The 21,957-nt window shown below is 36.3% G+C and overlaps 1 protein-coding gene across 3 annotated transcripts in view; it reads right to left on the bottom strand.

The window, feature by feature from the left end:
- LOC120240991 (multidrug resistance-associated protein 1-like) overlaps window positions 1-21,345 on the bottom strand; it is an 85,098-nt gene extending 63,753 nt beyond the window's left edge. For all 3 annotated transcript variants that reach the window (XM_039245894.1, XM_039245897.1, XM_039245896.1), the window contains exons 1-5: window positions 21,135-21,345; window positions 15,795-15,856; window positions 7,897-8,044; window positions 6,818-6,942; window positions 172-349 (exon numbers count right to left, since the gene is read on the bottom strand). In XM_039245894.1, coding sequence (XP_039101825.1) covers window positions 172-349; window positions 6,818-6,942; window positions 7,897-8,044; window positions 15,795-15,856; window positions 21,135-21,206 — 585 coding nt within the window. In that variant the 5' untranslated portion in view covers window positions 21,207-21,345. The remainder of the gene's footprint in view (window positions 1-171; window positions 350-6,817; window positions 6,943-7,896; window positions 8,045-15,794; window positions 15,857-21,134) is intronic.
- Between the last annotated feature and the right edge of the window lie 612 nt (window positions 21,346-21,957).

The following is a 21,957-nucleotide window of genomic DNA, read 5'->3' as shown; positions in this document are numbered from 1 at the left end:
CAGAACCCTATAGAAAAATTAATACAACCAGTATTGATGAGTCAAAGTTCTTTTAAACCAAAGTAAATGTATATTCAACAGGCACCCTAAGAACTTTTAATATAATTTCCTATTTCAAACCATACAAGGAAAGAATCCATTTAGAAATTGAGAATTCCTTAATTTTTATACCTTTTTGTAGATGAGTCCAATTACAGCTGTCTTAATTTTTGCTGAAGTGAGCATGTTAAAACGTTGATATTGCTGAAGGATCAAGGTTTGCAAAAAGACTACAAGAAAAAGTGCCAAAGCAAAACCATAGCCGCTCCATCCAAAATCCTGACGATGTTCACAGAAAATAATCATTTGCCTGAATGTCATATAAAAATTGAAAAAGGGGAAGAAATGTTAAACATCTGAAGCAGTTAAATGCTAATGAGAGTTAAGTGTCATCAAATTGTCACACACACACACACACACACACACACTTATTCTTGTAGAATTTAGTGATTCATCACGTACATATAACATTCAATGCTCATCACAATTGCCCTGTTTATTTTTAACTCAAGTATTATATAATAAAATTAATAGAATCAACAGTTACTTTCAGAGGCTTTTGAGTACAGGGTTATTTTCTAGTAATCTAATCAGTGAACTGTTCTGGTCTAACTTCATAAAAGTTGAGACGTAGACATTTAAAGCTTCTTTTCTATCATAACCATGCATTTTGTTAAATATGGGGAAACATGACAGTTAAAATTTAAGTATTGAATCTCTTAAAATGCCACACAATTTTTTTTCAAAGGCCTGAATGCTATCTCATCTTCTATTATTACTTTTATCCATATCCAATTTCCCTCTACTCGATCTTCCCTTATTTTCTCTTAAGTTTGGTGACAGCAGGGCCATGATGTCAGGTCAATTCTGGGATACAGCTAGACAGTGGGGATGGTTCAAATCATAACTATCTTGGTTGCTTATTGTTCTTCAGCTATACACTGGTTAAAACTCAGAATGCCCGATGTCATTGTTAATAACATATAATGGTATTCTTAACTTTTTTTAAACTGCATATATGTGACTAATAATAATAATAATAATAATTTAAAAATACTACATATATTCTACATAATGGTGAAAACAACTCGGATATACTCTTTCGAATACAGATTAATATATCATTTATTTTGCAGGTTCAATTCTTGGTTTAAGTAGTCTCTGTTATTTTGTAGGTAAAGAGTATAATACTAGATGTTTTAGAAATATACTTTTTTTCATTGTATGATTTTTTAAATTTTAATTTTACTTTATTTTTTACATTTATTTATTTTTTTCTTTCATAGTTTATTGTCAAGTTGGTTTCCATATAATACCTAGTGCTCATCCCAACAAGTGCCCATCACCCCACCTTCCCCTTTTCTTTCTTCCCCCACCCCCATCAACCCTCAGTTTGTTCTCAGTATTCAAGAGTCTCTCATGATTTGCCTCCTTTTTTTACTCTGAGTTCTGGAGATACAGAAATGTGCTTTGTCATTGTAAATAGCCATTTTAAATGAATGTAAGATTATAATCAGAGGAAACCACATGTAATTAGGTAAGACTATACCTAAATTATTTTAAGGACACTGAATTTAAAAATTCTTTGGGGGTGCCTGGGTGGTTCAGTCAGTTAAGCATCTGATTTTGGCTCAGGTCATGATATCATAGCTTGTGGGTTCAAGCCCTGTGTCAGGTTCTTGCTGACAGCTCAGAGCCTAGAACCTGCTTCAGATTCTGTGTCTCCTCTATTTCTGCCCCTCCCCCCTCTTTCCCTCTCTTTTTTTCTCATTCATTCTTTATGTGAGTTTACATTTTTAAAGTTTATGTTTTTAAAAAATAAAAAACTAATGTCTAAGCCTTGATCTATTTTATTCACATCTTGGACAGCATACAGGTGAAAAATTAAAAGCAATCTGTGTTGCTTTATAAACCAAGTACTTCAAAATATTAACTTGATTAAAATTGTACTTTGGAATCAAATATATACCAGTGATTCTAAAATTACTATTAAAACTTGTAGTCATTGAAAACTATTTGGAGCATTGCATATTCTCAATGACACTATTAAATTATTCGATACCCCACCTAGATAAAATAATAGGAGGTTCTGTACTTATCAGTGGATCTCTATCACATGCTATTTATTGGGACACCACATTATATTTACAAGAGCAATGTACTAAATGTTTTCTTGGTCTACAAATTAAATTTCCTGAAAGAAGTGCACTATTTTTATTGTGGATGTATCTACCAATCAGACTTTCCTTTCTCATAAAATCAAACAACTAAATGACTATCAATAAGTATCACAGAGGTTCTACACATATAAATCAGGAAGAACTAAAAATAATCTGTCATAAATACATGGTGAAGACCATAAAACCATATTAATCATATCAGATTTGAATAGTCATTTTTGTTTGACTAATATTATAATAAAATTCATAGAAAGAGGGGAAAAGAGTAACCACAACAATCAGCAAGAAACATATTCCTTCTAATAGTAAATTAACATGAAAGTATTATTTTTATATATTTGATTATTACACATACCATGTGTCATCATATCATCATAACATGACACATGAGTTATGATAACAGGACAATGTATTTTCAGCCTTATAATCAGTCCTATCTATTAATCTTCCTTATCAAAAGAAAAAATACACATCTCAAAATTGGCTAAAAAATTAGCTTCCCAGGCTCAGATTATGATCATACAAACTCATAAAATCCTTTCTTTTTTTTTATGTTTCGACCTGTTATTTACATTCTAGTTAGTTAACATATAGTTAAACCCATAAATTCTTTCTGATCATTTATTCCTCAATGTAGAAATATTAAAGCCATTCAGCTACTCTAGAATGAGAATCTCTTGAAAAAGTATAACTTTGGATAAACCCATTTATTTAGTATTCCATTCAGGAAATGTATTTGAGTTCTATGTGCCAGACTTTGTACTAGGTGCTAAGGACATAGACATTGAGTAACAGAGGATCCTTTAGAGGAGCTCATAGTCTAGGCAAGAAGAAATACACATCAACTCATTTCAATGCAATATTGACATTACTGTTTGCAGGTAAGGTCAAGCTAGTATGTCACTAAAGTATGTCATAAAATTAGGGACACCAGTCTCTAACCCATAGCCAAGAAGTTAGCAATTCTTTAGCACCCTATAAACTGCAAGTATTTGGAGAAGATAGAGACCATATATTGCCATGTCCTATAGCTATTTTATTAAACAGTGACCACAGTGAGATTCTAGAATGAGTTTTTGAGCAGTAGTCATTGGAAAATAGGAATCAGTGCATGACTAAAAATGGCTGGGAAAATCTTGCTACTCCTTTCACTGAGAGTTAAACCTAAGTATTCTAATTCTACTCCCCTCGGCTCTGGGCTGATTTAGGGTCTTGTTTAACCAAAATAATGTGGCAGCAGTGACACTTTGACCTTACCAAGTCTGAGTCATAACAAGACTTGTCTGAGCCTCGTGGCATGTTCACTTTGAAGAAATCCAGCTGCCATGTAAGAAGTTCAACTTACATGAGATTTCTGTGCTCAAGCTAACCATTTGGAGAAGCTTTGAAGAGAAAAAGACAGAGACAGACAGACAGAGGGAAAAAGGTAGATATCTGGCCATTTCTACCCATCTTAGCCCAGGAATCAGTATGTAAGTTAAGAAGCCATCCTGGACATTCCAGCACTAGTACACATAAAAAAGATAAAAGTAACCCAGCCAACAGCCAGAGCCAAGGCCCCCAAAATATGTCTCTGTTTGAGTTGCTACAGCTCTCCCCAGCCATTCCAGCTTCTCAACTAAACCCACCATCATGGTGGATCAAAGAAAATCTGTCCCTCTCTGAAATTCTGACCCACAAAATTATGCTTTGTTTCTGTAGTGTAGTGATTATTGTTTGTCTCACAGATATTTGTGAACATAATCATCATTGTTTTATGCCAATAAATTTTGACATGCTTAATACTAAGCAATAGATCACCAGAACAGGACAGGAGAGGAAGATGCTGGTCAATACACTTCTGATAGATTTCTGGCCAAGATGAGATAACTCTATGGCAACTGCTTAAAAACAGCTGGCATATACAAAGGGGGGAGGCAGAGGTAGAGGGAAGAAGAGGTATGTTGCCTTGTCTGTGAGGGGTTTTAATCCAGCAGACATTTGGCTTCTATTTCCATAGGCAAGGGAGCCAGACTTTGGGGTAGAAAATGACAGGACCTGTTTTCTGACGGCAAAGAAACATCTTGCCTTAGATCCCCCGACCATTCTTGGTTCTCGTCTCTCTGCACTATGCACTCCTTCTCACTGTCCTTTGGTGGATTTCTCTGTCTTCATTAATTCCAAACACTGGAACAGCTGACTGTCTATAGAGGTATATACCTCTCCTTATCTATGCTAAGGTGGTCTCATCCAGAAAAATGATTTCACATACCCAATCTAATTTGTTGGAACAGTTCCCAAATGTATTATCCCAGCCAATACTTTGCTTAACTCCAGACTTAAGCTTACTCAATCTTTTTGGATTGGCTAAATGGCGGTCAGGGATCCCCAAGGCAACTCCTTAGTTAAATGATTCATTAGAAGGACTTATAGCAGTCAGCATCTAGTCATACTAATGACTATCATTTATTATGGTGAAAGTATTAAAAAAATCAGCAAAGAGAAAAGATACGCGGAGCAAAGTCCAGGAGAAAACAAACATAAGCTTCCAAAAGTCTTCTCTCAATAAGGTCACACAAAACACACTTAATTACCCTAGCAACTAGTTGTGGCAACATATGTAAAATGTTGTCTACCAGATAAGCTCATTAGAGATTCATTATCCAGGGTGGCCTTCTAACATATGCCAAAATTCCAAACTCCTAGAAGGAAAGTAGGTATTCAGCATGAATAGTATTGATTGTTAACCAGTGTGGACATATTGAGCCACTGTTAACAGTTGTGGTAGCAGTTACCCTCCTGAATTGTAAGTTCTAGTTGCCTGCCCGAAGTCATTCCTATAAGCAGGCCTCGCAAAGAATAGCAGTCAGGCTTTCCAACGGACAGCAGTCAGTCAGTTCATTCCTTCCTGCAAAATGGCTAATATGTATTTCAAATTTAGCAAGTCCAAAAGGAAACCCCACACCTTACTCTACTCTTTCCTGAACCATCTAGATCTCAGTAAATGGTGCCTTATTTACCTTATGACTTCAACCAAGAACTCTGAAGGCATCCTTGATTTTGCTTCTCTCTCAGCCTACATTCAACCCATCAGCATATGATGTTGACTCTACATTTAAGATAGAGCCAGAATCTGACCACTTCTTAACACCTTCATTGCTACAACTTAGCTGAAGCTACCACTGGCCTTTGCCTGGATTATCTTAGTATTTCAACTGCTGATACTTTTATCACTTTATATTATTTTCCACATAGCAGCAGAGTGATCCCTATAAAACTTAGGTCTAATCATATCAAGTCCTGCTCAAAATTTCCAACATTTTCCCTCTTAGCACAGAATAAAAGCCTATTTCCCCATTACATTCTATAGCGCCCTTTAAAATCTCTTTCATGACCAGACCTTTCTAACCTCAAATTTCTTCTCTGACTCTTTGCTCTAGCCTCACTTACCTCCCATGGGTCCTCAAAGTCATCAAGCATGCACCTGCCTCATGGCTTTTGCCCTCCTTGTTCTTCCTGTTTGCAACAGATACAGTCTTGGCTTCCTCTCTGACTTCCTTCAGGACTTTTTTCAAATGTCACCTTATCACCAATGTCTTCCCTAACTTCTTAAATAAAACAGTACTTTATCTCCCTACAGTGGCATTTCCTACCCTTCCTTGTATATTTTGTCCTTAATGCAGATTATTTCTCAATATCATTATATTTATTCATTTGTTTACTATTTATCTCACCCCTCTGAGTGTCATTAGAGCAGGGACTTTTTGACTTTTGTCTCTCCCCAGGGTCTATCAAGAACAGTGGCATGTAGTAGGTACTCAATAAATACCGGACAAAATACATGCCTGGACATTATCTAGGATTCAAGTAACTAAGGATTAATTCTGTTTTCATGAATTAAATAGTTCTTAAAAACTCCAACAATTTGGAAACGTAATTCAATACAAAAATATTATCATAGGGTAATAAAAAAATTTGTTTTTCCTTCATATAACAGCTAAAGGTAGGACAATATCTTCTTGAAAAAGGTGCCACAGAGTCAAGGTACTGCTTTCATTGTCTGCCTGTAAATCCCTGCATATAGACATTAAAGAAAATATTTATATTTACTTTTATATTTAATTTCCCTGGCTGATACAGTTCAACTCCCAAAAATCCACAGCTGAGAAAAATAGTAAAGGTAAATATCATTTCATTTTTTGAACATATATTTAAGACAGAGTTCCTAGATTTTAGTCATAACTCTGACATTTTCTAGCTCTGTGAAATTAGGCAAATTACTTAAACCTCTCTGTCTATTCCTGCATCCTGATAATGAGTGTAATAATATTTCCTATCTCATAGGATTGTTGTAAAGATTGAATAAGATAATTAATAAAAAGAATTTAGAACAGTGTTTAGTTCACAGTTGGCTTCAGTAAATATAGACTATATTATCTTCATTCACATTTGTATTACAGGAAAAGCTAACAGAATGTCCATGACCTAAATAAAATTTGCAATAAGGACTTTTCCTACTCTTTTTAGTACAACTTTTAGCGTGAAACACTTGCTTATCATTTGCTTGTCATTTAACTGTGAAGAGATTGTAAAAACAAAAAAACAAGACTACAACTTACTTCATTATGAGTGGGCTAATGAAGGACAAAATATCAGCAAACACTTTGAATAAAGCAACTTGGATCAGGACAAACTTAAAGGTGTTCCACAATGCATACAGCAGAGATGGTTTCCTGGCATGGGCCTACATAATGAAAGAAAATAAGAAACCATGAGAAAATTGGACAGAGCAAATACATGTAAAAATAAAATATATCTATAAACCAACCATAAAATTAGTAATGTAACTCAAAGATAATAAAGTAGGGTGCCTGGGTGGCTCATTCAGTTAAGTGTACAACTCCTGATTTCAATTCAGCTTATGATCTCCTACTTGGGAGATTGAACCCTGCACGGAGCTCCATATGGAGCCTGCTTACGATTCTCTCTCCCTCTCTTTCTGTCCCTGCACTCCCACTCATGCTCTCTCTTTCTCAAATAAATAAATAAATAAATAAATAAATACAACAAAGATAAAGTAATAAGAAAGGGACAAATTCAGTTAAACTTGAAAATATGACCTATATCATTGGAAAAGTATGTCTCCAGAACACCTGATATTATTTATACCATGTGGTATAAATGTATAGAAGAAATAGTTATGTTTTATTACTTTTGTGAATGTTGAAACTCTTTCATTAATATAATTAATATAAATGAAGTTTTATCTTCAAATTATATTTTCTTTTTGGGAATTCTAAAGAGGATCTATATGTGTGCATATATGATACAAGATATGGAGTACCTGTCTCTGCACCAAAAACTTTGGCCGTGGTCACCATATTGCTTACTTGGACAAACATATATGAGGCCATGAGATATAGAAACAATCTTTGCCATGATAATTGAGCAAAAGTACTGGTGAAAAGCCAAAGATAACATATCAGCACATTGTTCTTGATATTAAAGGGAGGAGATGCTGAATAACTTGACGACATAAATTAGTTGCAATAAAAACCTATCGTACTTATGAAAATGGCTTGTCATTTCACATATTTTAGGAACTTTCTAAATTAATACTACTAGTATCTCATATTTGGAAGAAGCTTTTACTAGTTTTCGGCAATAATTAGGTACTTAAGATTTAAGAATTAATTACCTTTACTTCTTGCCTCTCTTGATTCCTTAAAACTTCCTTTCTCCATTGTTTTTCAAAAATGGGACACACAATATAGGAAGAATCACTTTCATTTAGTTCAAACAGATCTTCTCTTTCCAAAGGTTTCTTATAGCCTAAAACAATTATTCTAAAAATGAAAGAGTAAGGTAAATATTCAGCAAAACTAATATGCAAATTAAAAAGAATTTTGCATGCATTTATTTTATTCTTTGATTTATAAATCATTTTTAATCAAAATGGAATGCTTAGACTGTGTTTCGAAAAGTCATACAACTTATCCTGTAGTTTAGTAATGGATAATAATCATTTGTAGCTTTTAGAATTATTGGGACATCCATTTATTCAGTGAAACATTGAATTTACTCATCTCACATTGAGTCACCTACTACTTACCTACCTTACTGAAATTTATATATCTTACTTTCACAGTAAAGTATTCACTCTGAAACCCAAAACTTGCTGTTCTATAGCCTTGAATAAGAGGAGATATGGATCCAACCTGTGCATCTGCAACTTCTCCTATTCCACAGGGACATTATATACACTTTGCCACTTGACTTTACAAATTGTCCAACTAGATGTGGAGTATCTGTCTGTGCCCCATAAACTTCAGTTTTGGCCATATGACCTACCTTGACCAATAGAATAGAGTCAAAGTGACAGCGCCATTTCTAAGCCAATGCCTTAAGAAGTACGACAAGTTACTACTAGTCTCAGAACTTCCACTCTCCCTCATTCAACAAGCTTCCCCCAAGGGACACTGAATAAATTATGAAAGAACAATAGGTCTAAATCAGAACTGTCCCAGGAAAACTAAGATGCATGATCTAGTTACACCACAAATGTTGTGGCAGACAATAAATTATACATATCTTACAGCTATCCTTCTACCCCATCATCTTCCTACTACCAGGAATCTTGATACTTATTCAGTTGAAAATCTCTTGAACTCAGGGTAAGTCCTTATCTCAGCCAGAGTCATAATTATGATCAGTCTAATGCAGTCCTAGTAATCTGACAACATTTTGCTTGACATTAACAATATAATTCAGTCTGCTGAGCAGAACTTTCTTTTTCAAAAGAAGGCTCAAAACTTCAAGAGGAAAAAATGTTTTGCCTCCTCCTTCCTCCTTCCTGCCTGCACTGAAGGCATAATGCTCTGATACAGAGAAGCCATCTTTGTCACCATGTGTGAAAAGCCAAATAATAAGGATGGGAAGTAGAAAGACAGAAAAACTCTGGGACCTTTATAACATTTCTGAGGTAGTTTACTAGTTTACCAGGTTATTCCCAGAGTTCTTTTCAGTAATATAAAAAAATAAATACCTATTTGTTTAAACTATAATCATTTGGCTATTCTGTTGCTTGAGGCCAAACATATTCCCAAGTGATGTAGTTCAGATATACTCAGTTTGAGCTTAGCGACATAACTTGTTCAGTAAGAAATTAAACCCACATTTAAACTCAGGCCTTCTGACTCAACAATTTCTGTTCTTTCCATTATAAAGTACCTTATTATTCCAAGACACCATAACAAAGTGTTACACTATCCCAAATTGGGACTGTTTCATTGTCATTGTTACTGAACAATCTCTTTTGATTGACCCTGAGATGGATTTAAACTTTATAGTAACCAGAGTCTCCATGGGATTCAATTTTACTTTTATTATACTACATAATGTCATACTACAGTTCATATTTAACAAAAAGGTTTAAATGTAATAAGAAAGGACCTTCTGTAATCACGTTTCTGTTGGCTCAAATATGCTGGACATCTTCCTGCACTGCACTTTCAAAAACATATTAAGCAATAAACTACCTTTAAGTCATATTAAGTCTTTCTCTTCCATTCCATAAAATAAATATTCATTTTCAAAATAAGATTGCATTTGATTTTTCACAAAAGCATTTTAATAACATTTACTGTCTCAGCATTTTGAGTTAGAACCATGCAAAACTCAGCGGTTTTGGTTCACAGGGATAAGTGACCCCTGACTTTCATGCTGAGTCTCCAAATAATGCAGCATCTAAAAGTGACACTTATACTGAATTGATTATGATGCACATGGCTCAGTTGTTTAACCACCGTGACTTCCCTTTTCCCAGGTGTGTGCTTCTTCCACCTCTTTTGCTCTCTTGTGTATATTTAAATATGCTCATCACCCTGGCTCATCTTTCTAGCACACATAAGCATCCAGGAAAAGAAGAAGCAGTGCTTCTTCAAATCCAATGATAAGGCAGCTTTTGGGGAAGCAACGAGGACTTAACAGCTGACCCTCCCTCCCAATAGTGGAATGTAGCCTGGACCGGGTCCCATAAACTCGTGGACTTGATTCCTAAGTAGTAATACAGTTCCTGCATGCATCTTGTATGTTTTACACTGATAGTGCTTTTCAAAGGTCATTCAGTTAAATGAATTTGATCCTCACAACTCTCTGAAGCAGGCAGAGCAGTATTAATTTCCCTTATTTACAGGCGGTTAAACACCAGGAACTCCAGAGCCTGGTCAGAGTTTTTTAAATGTGACATAAACCGCTGCGAACATAACCAAAGGCAGACAATGCCGTTAAGTGTAATATTTCCACTCTGTTTTCAATTTTGTTATCTTAGAATTTTGAGTATATTTGATATTAACGAGTGTGAGTAAACATCTCATCCACCTGATATTAAGAGCAGCAACCCAATAGCAGTTGGCTAGGAAGAAGAGTGGAAATTTTGTAGATGTATAATATTGGAAAACTTGAGAAGTATAGAGACACAGTTGAATTATCAATTTCATTGTTATCAATCACCTTTTTAAATATTTCTGGAAAGCGGTGATTATGTCACGGGAGAAGGCAAAAAGTCTGTTCAACAGTTGTAGGATAGGACGGAATCAGGCAAATGTAGAAGTTTTATTAACATGTGAGGAAAAGGTAGGATAGCATAGATTGAATAGTGATCTCTGGTTAAAATAGAGATTTAATTGTGACCTGTAAAAACTTTCATTAGATTTTTCTATGTATGTCAAGGCGATTATTCTATGACAATGATTATTATAACACTGATGACAGATTATATTTGCTAATAAAGCCTTCATAATTATTTGATCATCAAAACTAGACAGCTACTGCCTTAGGAATTAAGGTTCATAAGCATATAATTCCCTAATTATTTGTATCATCTGAGCACATTTTAATTGAATTATTCATATAATAATGGGAGCTTGAATTTGGCCTAGGAAATAATTTCTGACTTTATTCTGTAACTCAAGAACAGATCTGAGAACAATTAGCCACTGTCTTCAAAGAGACATTCTCTTAAACAATAGCTATGTTTCAGCTGCTATTGTTTAATTACCAGATAAGAAATCAAATTAGATTCATGCCAATGACATTTACAAAAAGCAGCATGCTATAAAAATATTTCCTATCTAGTTCTGAGATGTTAAATTTAAATAGAAAATAAATGTTATAGTCAACAATTATAGCTTATTGGTTTGTTTAATCTAAGATATGGACTTCAAGATATTGAGTTGCCATATTTTAAAATTTGATGTGCCTTATCTTGCTTCTTAAGTTTAATTTCAGCTTCATATTTTAGGCCTCATAAAATGGTGTTTATAATATTTAAAATAAATGCATATAGTTTTTATAGTTTGATAATTAAGTTTTAAAAGTACAGTTACTTAAAATTAATTTTATTTGCATTATTTAAATTCTGTGGTATTCCCTGTAACTTAAAAATGATAGTCTAGGGGTGCCTGGGTGGCTCAGTCGGTTGGGTGTCCGACTTCAGTTCAGGTCATGATCTCATGGTTTGTGGGTTAGAGCCCCAAGTCAGGCTCTGTGCTCACTGCCAGCTCAGAGCCTGGAGCCTGTTTCAGATTCTGTGTCTCCCTCTCTCTTTGACCCTCCCCTGCTCACGCTGTCTCTTTCTCTCTCAGAAATTGATAAAACATTAAAAAAAAATTTTTTTTAAATGACAGTCTGAAATTTTTAAAGCCAGAACAGATATCACTCTTTCTCTCAACACACAAATGAAATATAATTCAGGTTTGAAAAATATACATAAACAAATTTGAAAAATCAAAATCATTAAGTGTAATTAGCCCACATTTACATAATTCCTATTTAACTTTTCTTTTTTCATAGTGTATAACTTAATGTAGTATATTGGTGTAAAACTTTTGCCATTCTTTTTAAGTGATTCCTAGATTTCTGTTAACTCAGAATTCTTATAATTCAACCCAATTATTTGCTTCTGCCCAATTATTTGCTCACCAAGTATATCAGTTTTCTATTTAAACTGCTTTCATAAAAATCACCAATGAACTTTACATTCACAAATTCAATGAAAATACTCAATTCTTTTTTTTTTAATTCACCTCTCTTCAGTATTAGGCACTACTGACCACCCCATTTCCTCCTTTTTTGACAGTTTCCATAACTTTCAAACACAGTCTTTCTTTGGTTTGTCTCTTATACTCTGAATGCCTTTCCTTACCTTCCTTGGTAGATTACCTCTCCTTTTACCATTTAAATACTGAAGAATCACAATGTTCCATTTGTTCATCCCTTTCAATAGGCTCTGTTTCTGGATGATCTCATTCATACTCATGGCTTCCACTACTAACATATAGTCAATGACTCCCAAGTCCATATTCATAGATCAAAAGCCTATATATCCAAACACCTATTTAATACTTTTTATGGGAATGAGTTAGACATCTTAAATTGAAGCTTCTCTAAACTGAACATAAAGTTTTTTGCCACACCTGAGTCTGACAGTTATTTGAGCCAGAAAATGATTAACATTTTTCCCAGTTCTTCAATTTCTTTATCTAATCAACATTATTAATTAGCTTTTGAATCTGTTCCTTCCACTTCACCCTCTTTATCATTACCATAGTTCAGACTTTAACCATAAATCTATCAGGATAAAGTAATACTGAAAAATAAAACCAAAACGGGAGGTATCACCATCCCAGACTTCAGCCTCTACTACAAAGCTGTCATCCTCAAGACAGTATGGTATTGGCACAAAAACAGACACATAGACCAATGGAACAGAATTGAGAACTCAGAAGTGGACCCAAAAGTATACAGCCAACTGATCTTTGACAAAGCAGGAAAGAATATCCAATGGAAAAACGACAGCCTTTTTAACAGATGGTGTTGGGAGAACTGGACAGCAACATGCAGAAGAATGAAACTAGATCATTTTCTCACACCATGCACAAAAATCAACTCAAAATGGATAAAGGACCTGAACGTGAGACAGGAAACTATCAACACCCTAGAGGAGAAAGGAGGAAACAACCTCCTTGACCTCCACCGCAGCAACTGCTTACTTGACACATCCCCAAAAGCAAGGGAATCAAGAGCAAAAATAAACTGTTGGGACCTCATCAAGATTAAAAGCTTCTGCACAGCCAAGGAAACCACCCAGAAAATTAATAGGCAACCAACGGAATGGGAAAAGATAGTTGCAAATGACATATCAGATAAAGGGTTAATATCCAGAATCTATAAGGAACTCACCAAACTACACACCCGAAAAACAAACAACCCAGTGAAGAAATGGGCAGAAGACATGAACAGACACTTCTCCAAAGAGGACATCCAGATGGCCAACAGACACATGAAACGATGCTCAGCATCCCTCCTCATCAGGGAAATACAAATCAAAACCACACTGAGATACCACCTCACGCCAGCAAGAGTGGCTAAAATGAGCAAATCAGAGAACTCTAGATGCTGGCGAGGATGTGGAGAAACGGGCACCCTCCTACACTGTTGGTGGGAATGTAAACTGGTACAGCCCCTCTGGAAAACAGTGTGGAGGTTCCTCAGGAAACTAACAATAGAACTCCCTTATGACCCAGCAATAGCACTGCTAGGAATTTACCCAAGGGATACAGAAATGCTGAGGCATAGGAGCACGTGTACCCAATGTTCAGAGCAGCACTCTCCACAATAGCTAAAACATGGAAAGAGCCTAAGTGTCCATCAACAGATGAATGGATCAAGAAGATGTGGTTTATCTATACCATGGAATACTACATGGCAATGAGAAACCATGAAATCTGGCCATGTGTAGCAACATGGATGGACCTTGAGGGTGTTATGCTGAGCGAAATAAGTCAGGCAGAGAAGGACAAATATCATATGTTTGCACGTATAGGAGGATTAGGAGGAACTTGACGGAGGAACAAGGGGGAGAAGAAGGGCGGAAACGGTGGGGGAAAGGGGGAGAGGCAAACCATGAGAGACTCTTGAATGCTGACAAAAACTGAGGACTGATGGATGTGGGGGGGAGGGGGGGATGGGCATGGAGGAGGGCACTTTGGGGATGAGCACTGAGTGTTATGTAGAAACTAATTTGACAATAAACTATTTGTAAAAAATAAATAAATAAATAAATAAATAAATCCCCCCCCCAAAAAAAAAAATAAATCTATCAGGATAATTGAAGAACTTTCTAACCATTCCCTCTATCTCCCTTTTCACCTGGTACATACCACATCCACACCACTGCAAAGGTGGTTTTCCCAAGTGCAAACACAAATTACATTACTCTCTACTTAAAATTCTTCAGTGGCTTCTCATTATCTTGGGAATGACCTAGAGAACTCCTTATGATCCATTCTTCCGGCTTGAACTCTTGACACATTAACGTGCTGCAATGTGGGAGGCGTCAGTTCTCTCTTCCCTCTGGTTTGCATACAGTATTTGCTCAATTTGGAACGCCACTTGGTTTAATCTTAAACATTGTCAAATGTTGGGTTAAAAGCATTAAAAACTTGCAAAATATTCCCTAATTGTGCAAATGTGGTTAGATGGCGCTCCTGAAAATTGTGTTTCTTTACAATGCTTATATTGCCTTTTGCCTTTTTGGGTAATTGATAGAGCACCTTTTAATATTTCTAAATCTACTATGAATTCCTAGATGATAGGAACTAGTCATTTTTCTCTGCATTTTTAAAGGTTAGCATAATGCAGGGTATCTGGCCCACAATCAAACTTTTCTGTTTCTTTAAGGATTCATTGACTCATGAGAGCATATTTGTACATCCAATTGGGAAATTTCATTTCTACCAATTATAGAAGAAGGGGCATAAAGTTAAGATAATAAATTTAGTTTCATATGATCATAACTTTTCTGTTATGGGGGAAACTTCTGAATTTATAAAATTAGAAAAATCCAGCTCTTCTCTTGTTTGAATTTTAGATAAACCACATTATATGTCTTATAAAAATGACTGTGTATGTATTTTAGTAATTATATATATTATATATTACATATATGTATATGTAATATATATAAGCTCAAATTGAGCTTGTGATATAGATAGATAGATCTCATATAATTGTGTGAGCATTCCTAGTAAAGAGTAGAATAACAAAATGAAAAAAAAAAGCATGAAACGTGGACTCAAAGAAACTGACTTCTAACATCAAGTTGGTGTGCTGGTGTGCTCCTTCCTGGGTATCAATGGACAAGTTACTTCTTCTCCCTCCTAAGTTTCAATTTTCAATTTTCTCATCTGCAAATGCCTATCTCATAAGACTTGAGGGAGAATTGAATAAAATTATATACACATATATACTGGATATTTAAAAAAATTCAAATTTCTGCCCCTCCATAGTGCTAATATGATACAAATCCTATAAAGGGAAAGCCATATAGTAGGACTATTAACAATGTTATCTGTGAACCACTTTATATGTTACTATCTGTGATTTCTCTATAATAAAATAATATGAGAAAAAATCTTTACATAGTCATTTTATAAAAATATTCACGCTTAGATTAGAGGAATAACATTTAGGTGTCATTTCCCTTGGAATCTTCCTCAGGGTGGTATGTTACAAACAAATCAGTAAAATTCCTACCTGGTAAACCAGGAATATGTCATCCTACTGAAGAATGAAGCACTTTTCTCTGGATTGCATTTCTAGAAAGAAAAATATAACAAGTAGATATATGAAGAATATACCTTTACTTTATATTTGAAATATCTTTGTCAGCAGGTGGAAGAGTACACATGAAATAATTTCATCTACTAATAGTTGAAGCTATGTTGGTTTCATAATCCTTAAGGATTAAAATTAAGATAGTAGAATGGTGGCTGGACTACAGGCATTTTAATATTTCTCCCAAAATTATCATTTTGACTCATTTACACAGCAAAAACAAAGTAGGAAAGGAAAATCATTTCTGAAATTTCTACTTCTCATTTTCTCTTTCTCTCTCTATATATATACACATATATAAATATCTTCTCAAGTTTCTATGACTGTGTATATATGTGAAGATATATAGATATATATATATATACACACACATAATTTAGCGTCTATATGTAAGCTAAATTTAAAAATTTTTAATCACTAAATTAAATATAGCTTTGTCTTTTTTGGAAAAATGAAAACTAAGAGACTAATAGGCATTTGGTTTACATCTGTGTGTTTAATTACATATTTATTAACTGCATATTTTTGCATAAATGTATAACTATATATACAATTATCTATTGATCACAATTACATATTATTTTGGGAAGTTAAAGTATTTCCATAAAATTCTTCCTATTGATCTGGTGAGTTCAAGCAAAAGGAAGCTTTAACAACGAAGGCCTCAAAAGTAATCATTTTATATTTTTAGAGTCAGCATCAATGTCTGCATTTTAAAAAGTAAAGCCGATCACCCCAACAAAGTTCATTATTAGAAACTGTCCCATATTTAATAATTTTATCATACATTCCTTCTAATCCAATCCAGTTCTGATTTCATACATAAAAAATCCTTATCCTAGAAGGAATGGGTGCAACAAAATTCTATCCTATACAGCAAAATATCCTGAGTATGGAGGAGAGAATATTATTTATTCCAAATCTGCTGAGTTATAGCAAATGATATACTATAAATCATTGAATATATATATATATACACATATATATAATTTATTCAATTGCTATCTATCTCTATATTATTGTTGCAAAAGTAAATGCAGTGACAAATGTAAAACAGTCATCATAACACTGTGGCCCAAAACAACCATTCACTCCTGTGAACTATGATATCATCATCACTACCATTACCAAACATATCATTTGGAAAATAAGAGCACATATTATTGTGGAAAATGTTCTGAAAATTCTTGAATTAACCTGAAGGTCACATTCTATTTCACAGGGAGTTGTCAATTTTATCATTTACCACCAATGGAAAGACCTTATTCACATCCAAACACATGTATGCCTGTGGCAGATTGCAAATGGCTACAAATTCTTAGCAGCTTTTCATATCAAGAGGTAGACTCCGTTTTCTACTCCTTGAATCTGGGCTGGCATTGTTTCTTGTTTTAATCAGAAGTGACACAAAGAGAGTTCTAAGTCTAAGCCCCAAAATGCTTGGTGTGCTCAGAACCCCGAGAGCACAATGTGTCTGATCCTGAGCTGGCCTGTTAATGGATAAGAGACCCCGGAAAAGAGAACCGAGGTGCTCATCTGACAGTCTGTCATCCTGGCTTGGAAACTACCAGACATATGAGTAATGTAGACTATCCAGTCACCAGCCAACCCTCCAGCCAACCCCTCAACTGGCAGTAGTGCTTAAAAGAGTTCAGGGGAGCTCAGGAAAGCTGACCTAAACCAGGTCTTGATCCGTATGGTCAGGGAATCAGGAGATAATTAAAAAAAAAAAAAAAAAAAAAAAGGTGGTTGGTTTCAGCACTCATGTCCTACAAAGCTTCCACAGAGGGTTATTTTTGCAGACCAAGAACTAAGTATTTTATTTACCTTTCCCTCTAAGCCCATTGTCTGTGGGAAAGCATCTCCTATGAGGCCCTTTGAATCTTCTGCTAAACAGACTCCTTAGATGTGGGCCAGGCATCTTACACTGAACATATCACAGTAAATTCCAAGGATATTTACCTCCCAGAAAATAAACAGTAAACAGGTAAAATATCTGGTGAAGGTAATAAGTCTTACCAAGCACCAAGAATGTTTAAATTACTTTTTAATAAATAATTATGGAATTCATAGCATGGATCTTACTGAGTTCATTATTGGTATATTGCCACAAAGCAACATCTATATAGTAATCCAAGACAGGACAATTCTAAAAGTATCTTTCAGTGTTCTAATTTACTTCTATCTTCTCCTAAGCATTTCTCAATCCTTCTAACTCAGTTATCTTCACTCTGACAGTATTTTTGGTCTGCAGATCTATTGACCCCAAATGTTCCCCATTTCCCTTATCTGCCCAAGCCTAGTACAGGCCTTTGTTTTGTAAGACATTTTCTTATCTATTGTACTTATCTACCATTGGGCATATAGCAAACTTGGTATAAATATACCTTAACATTTCTGACTTAAGGGCAATTTTCATCTGAACTGGTCCTGTTATTTCCAGATTATGATAGAAGAGTGGAAGTATTTAGACCAAGAGACCAGTGGAGTCCAAGATTAGTGAAGTTTTGTTGCTTTCAATCTTCCTTGGGTTCAACCTTGAGATGTGGTCCATGGTAGGCTATGGTTTGTGTGACTGCTACATTTAACAACATCTCATAACCCCTAACTTCAGGAGCTTTCTTTGCAGATATTGGAGGAGAGTTCTGGAATTGGTGGGGGAAATTAAGGGGAGGTAGAAGTACAGCTTCATGGAGAGCGGAAAACATCCAGAAATAAAAAAAGAATTTATGTGTCTTAATCAATTATTATGTGCCAGATTCTGTACGAAGTATATTATCTTATTAACTATAGCATATCCTTGTGGTAAAACCATTTTTTTCATCCCCATTTTACAGAAGGCAAAAACTAAGGCCCAGAGTTTAAGATAGTTATCTGAAGATCCTCCAACTAAGAAGTTTAAGAGACTGGATCTAATCTACTTAGTTCATTCTATCTCCCAGCCATAACTCCACACTCTTAACTCTACTTATTACAGGCTGTTTGCTGGTGCTTAGAGATACCCTTCCTCCTGCCCACATCCTTCTACTTCTCTTCTGGCTAATTCCCACTGTACTTCAATCTTTTTTAAGATTTATTGCCCTCAAAAAAAAGAGATTTACTTTAATAATTACTTTCCTCCCATCTCAGCCCTCAAGGCTTATATTGTTGCTCTGGGTTACCGTAGCAATCTCAACACATTCCTCAGGTAGGACAGAATACCCTCACTGTTTCCTGATTAATCATTTGCTCACAGATTCTTCTCTCTCACTAGACCTAATTGCTCTGGAAGACAGAAAACTATATTTGATTTATCTTTATATTTTCACTTTTAGCCCAGGGCCTACCTCATAACAAACATGTTTTAGAGGAATGAATGAATGGCCACTAATCACTGCAAGAAAAATACTTAGAAGCATTCTATCCACAAGTCACCATGCCAGCCCTAGAAAATCGATCACAGTCATGATTTTGGGGCATCTGCCTGGCTCAGTGGATTAAGCATCTGACTTTTGATTTTTGGCTCAAGTCATAATTTCACAGGTCACTGACACTGTTAGCACAAAGCCTGCTTGAAATTCTCTCTCTCCCTCTCTTTCTCTCTGCCCCTCCCCCAAGCAGTTCTCTCTCTCTCTCCCTCTCTCTCTCTCTCTCAAAATAAGTAAATAAACATTAAAACAATTATGGGGATGCCTGTGGCTCAGTCAGTTAAACGTCTGACTTCAGCTCAGGTCATTATCTCATGGTTTGTGGGTTGGAGTCCTGCATCGGGCTCTGTGCTGACTGCTTGCTCAGAGCCTGGAGCTGTTTCAGATTCTGTGTCTCCTCTCTCTGCTCCTCCTCCGCTCGCATTCTGTCTCACTCTGTCTCTCAAAAATAAATAAACGTAAAAAAATTAAAACAAAGTCATGTTCTTAGCTTATAAGTAGGTAGGATTTCTATCTAAGATCTATTATGTCAAAACTATCAAGTCGTTTCAATGGAATATAATCATATAAGGTTTTCAATATGCTTTGAAGCCATTAATTTTATTTTTTAATTTGGTATCACAAAAGTTAACGAAAACAATGCAATTAAAACTAGTATTTTCAATCCTACCTAAATGAACTTCTGGTCCATAAAGCTATCCAGATTGAGTAACAGTCAAGTATATGAACATTGTTAGAATCCTACGGGAAGAACTGACTAGAATTTTGAATAAGAGAATTATTTGTTTTATAAATTCCCATCCTACAAGTTTGTAATTTACTGCCACCTCTGTGGTTGCATCAGTGATGTTAAACCTGCTTCCCTCTTTAAGCCTAACATCTCTCCTGTAAATAAAAAAGGTGTATTGTCCTGGTGGAGTTCTTCCATATTTTTAAGTGATTTATTCAACATTTGTATTTTATAAACTTTTAAAAGAATACTTCCCATATAATTTACTTTTAAAGAAATTTATAGTTGCATTTCATATGTGATCAGAAGAATATTGTCATATTTATTTGACACTTGGAGTCACTAACAAAAACCAAGAGTAGAAAAAGATCACCTGAATCTGAAATTTTTTTTCTTCTTCTTTAGAATTACAGAACTACTTATGTTAGGGGCTATTTCTAAGACTTCATCTTGTATAGTGGTGAAAAGTAAAACAAGTGGAATATTTTCTTAAGAAAACTACTCCTAACACTCAACTGCAGGGTTCATTTCCCTGTACTTCTGCCCTGGCATGTGACTTCTATTGTGGAAGAAGCACGTGTCGTCATGAGAGCAGAGTAAGGCACAGTTAAGTGTCTGCAGTTTCTGGATTGCCCCAACCTGTCTCCCAATGTCTGCCAGTTAACACAGTATTATTTATCCCGATTCTCTCCCGCGGCTTCAATGGGTTCTGCCACTGCTTGTAGAATTCCAATCCCAACCTCTGCTCCTTCAGCGAGTCCAGGTCCATTCATTCCTTTCTCAAATGCTTGTTTCTGTTTGCTCCGGGGAGTTCTTCATCCCTTCAAGCAAAGATGCCTCTTTCTCTCCAGCAGCCACCTCGACTGAGATCTGGATGGTTCAGAATTCACAACCTCCTGAGAACTGATGTCAACTCTCAAGACTGCGTGTGTGTGTGTGTGTGTGTGTGTGTGTGTGCGCGCGCGTGTGTGTGTGTCGCCGTGGGTGATTTACCGCTAAAACACGGCTTCAGTTCCCATTTCAGCGTCCGAACAGGCGGCTCTTCCCCCCACCTACCTGCCTTCCTCATCCACACCTGCAGGCGGACCGCCCGCCTCTCCCGGCAGGACCGATAAGCATTACCTGCGCCTCGGGCCCCTGCGGGCCCCGCTCGTAGTCGCCGCTGGCGCCCCACCTGCGCGGGCTGGAGAACATGGTCCGCGGGCGCCGGGCGACGACGGGACGCGGAGAGAGGCTCCGAGGCCGTCACCTCTCTCGGCGGGGGTCGGTCAGGCCGGCGCCCAGAGGTGGAAGGACGCGCGCCCTCAGCCCGGACGTGGTTGGCCGTCGCCAAGCCCGGAGCCGGCCCTTCCCGCGAGCGCGCCCGGGCGACCGGCAGGGGGCGCAAGGTGGGCGCGAGGTGGAGCCGGCAGCGGGGTCGCGGCGGGACGGAGGGGCGGAGGCGGAGGCGGGCCTTCTGTACAGCGCTGAGATCTCGGCCCCTGGGGCGTGGGGGGGGGGGGGGGGGGGGGGGGAGGGGTGCGCTTGACCCGGTAAGGTCTCCACTCTTCAATTTGCAGGATGGCTCTGTTATAAAATCTGTTGTTTCTTTAGGGTAGAAGCACAAAGCTCACTTCTCCCTGGGATGACATGTTTGTGAACGGAATATTGCAGTTGTACCGGACAGAAAACTGTTAAGGACATCAGGTGTCAGTAGAATTGTAGGCAGTGAATTTTATTGGAATCGTTTTAAAATTAGAAACACATGAAAGGCTTCCCTTACTATTAGAAAACCATAACAGTATATGGGATCTAAATTTACTCTTCAAATTAATTATAAAGCAACATAATAAATGAAAAACTTGACAGTAACTACAATTAGCAAAGAGCTAAACGAGATACATGACATATAAAAGGGAATATAATAGTAGGGACTCAAACAGGGAAAAAAAGGGAATATAATATT

The sequence above is a fragment of the Hyaena hyaena genome, unplaced genomic scaffold, assembly GCF_003009895.1.
Source record: "Hyaena hyaena isolate Hyena2069 unplaced genomic scaffold, ASM300989v1 scaffold_272, whole genome shotgun sequence".
Taxonomy (NCBI): domain Eukaryota; kingdom Metazoa; phylum Chordata; class Mammalia; order Carnivora; family Hyaenidae; genus Hyaena; species Hyaena hyaena.
Note: the sequence above shows the minus strand (reverse complement) of the source record. Positions and strands in the feature narration are given on the sequence as shown.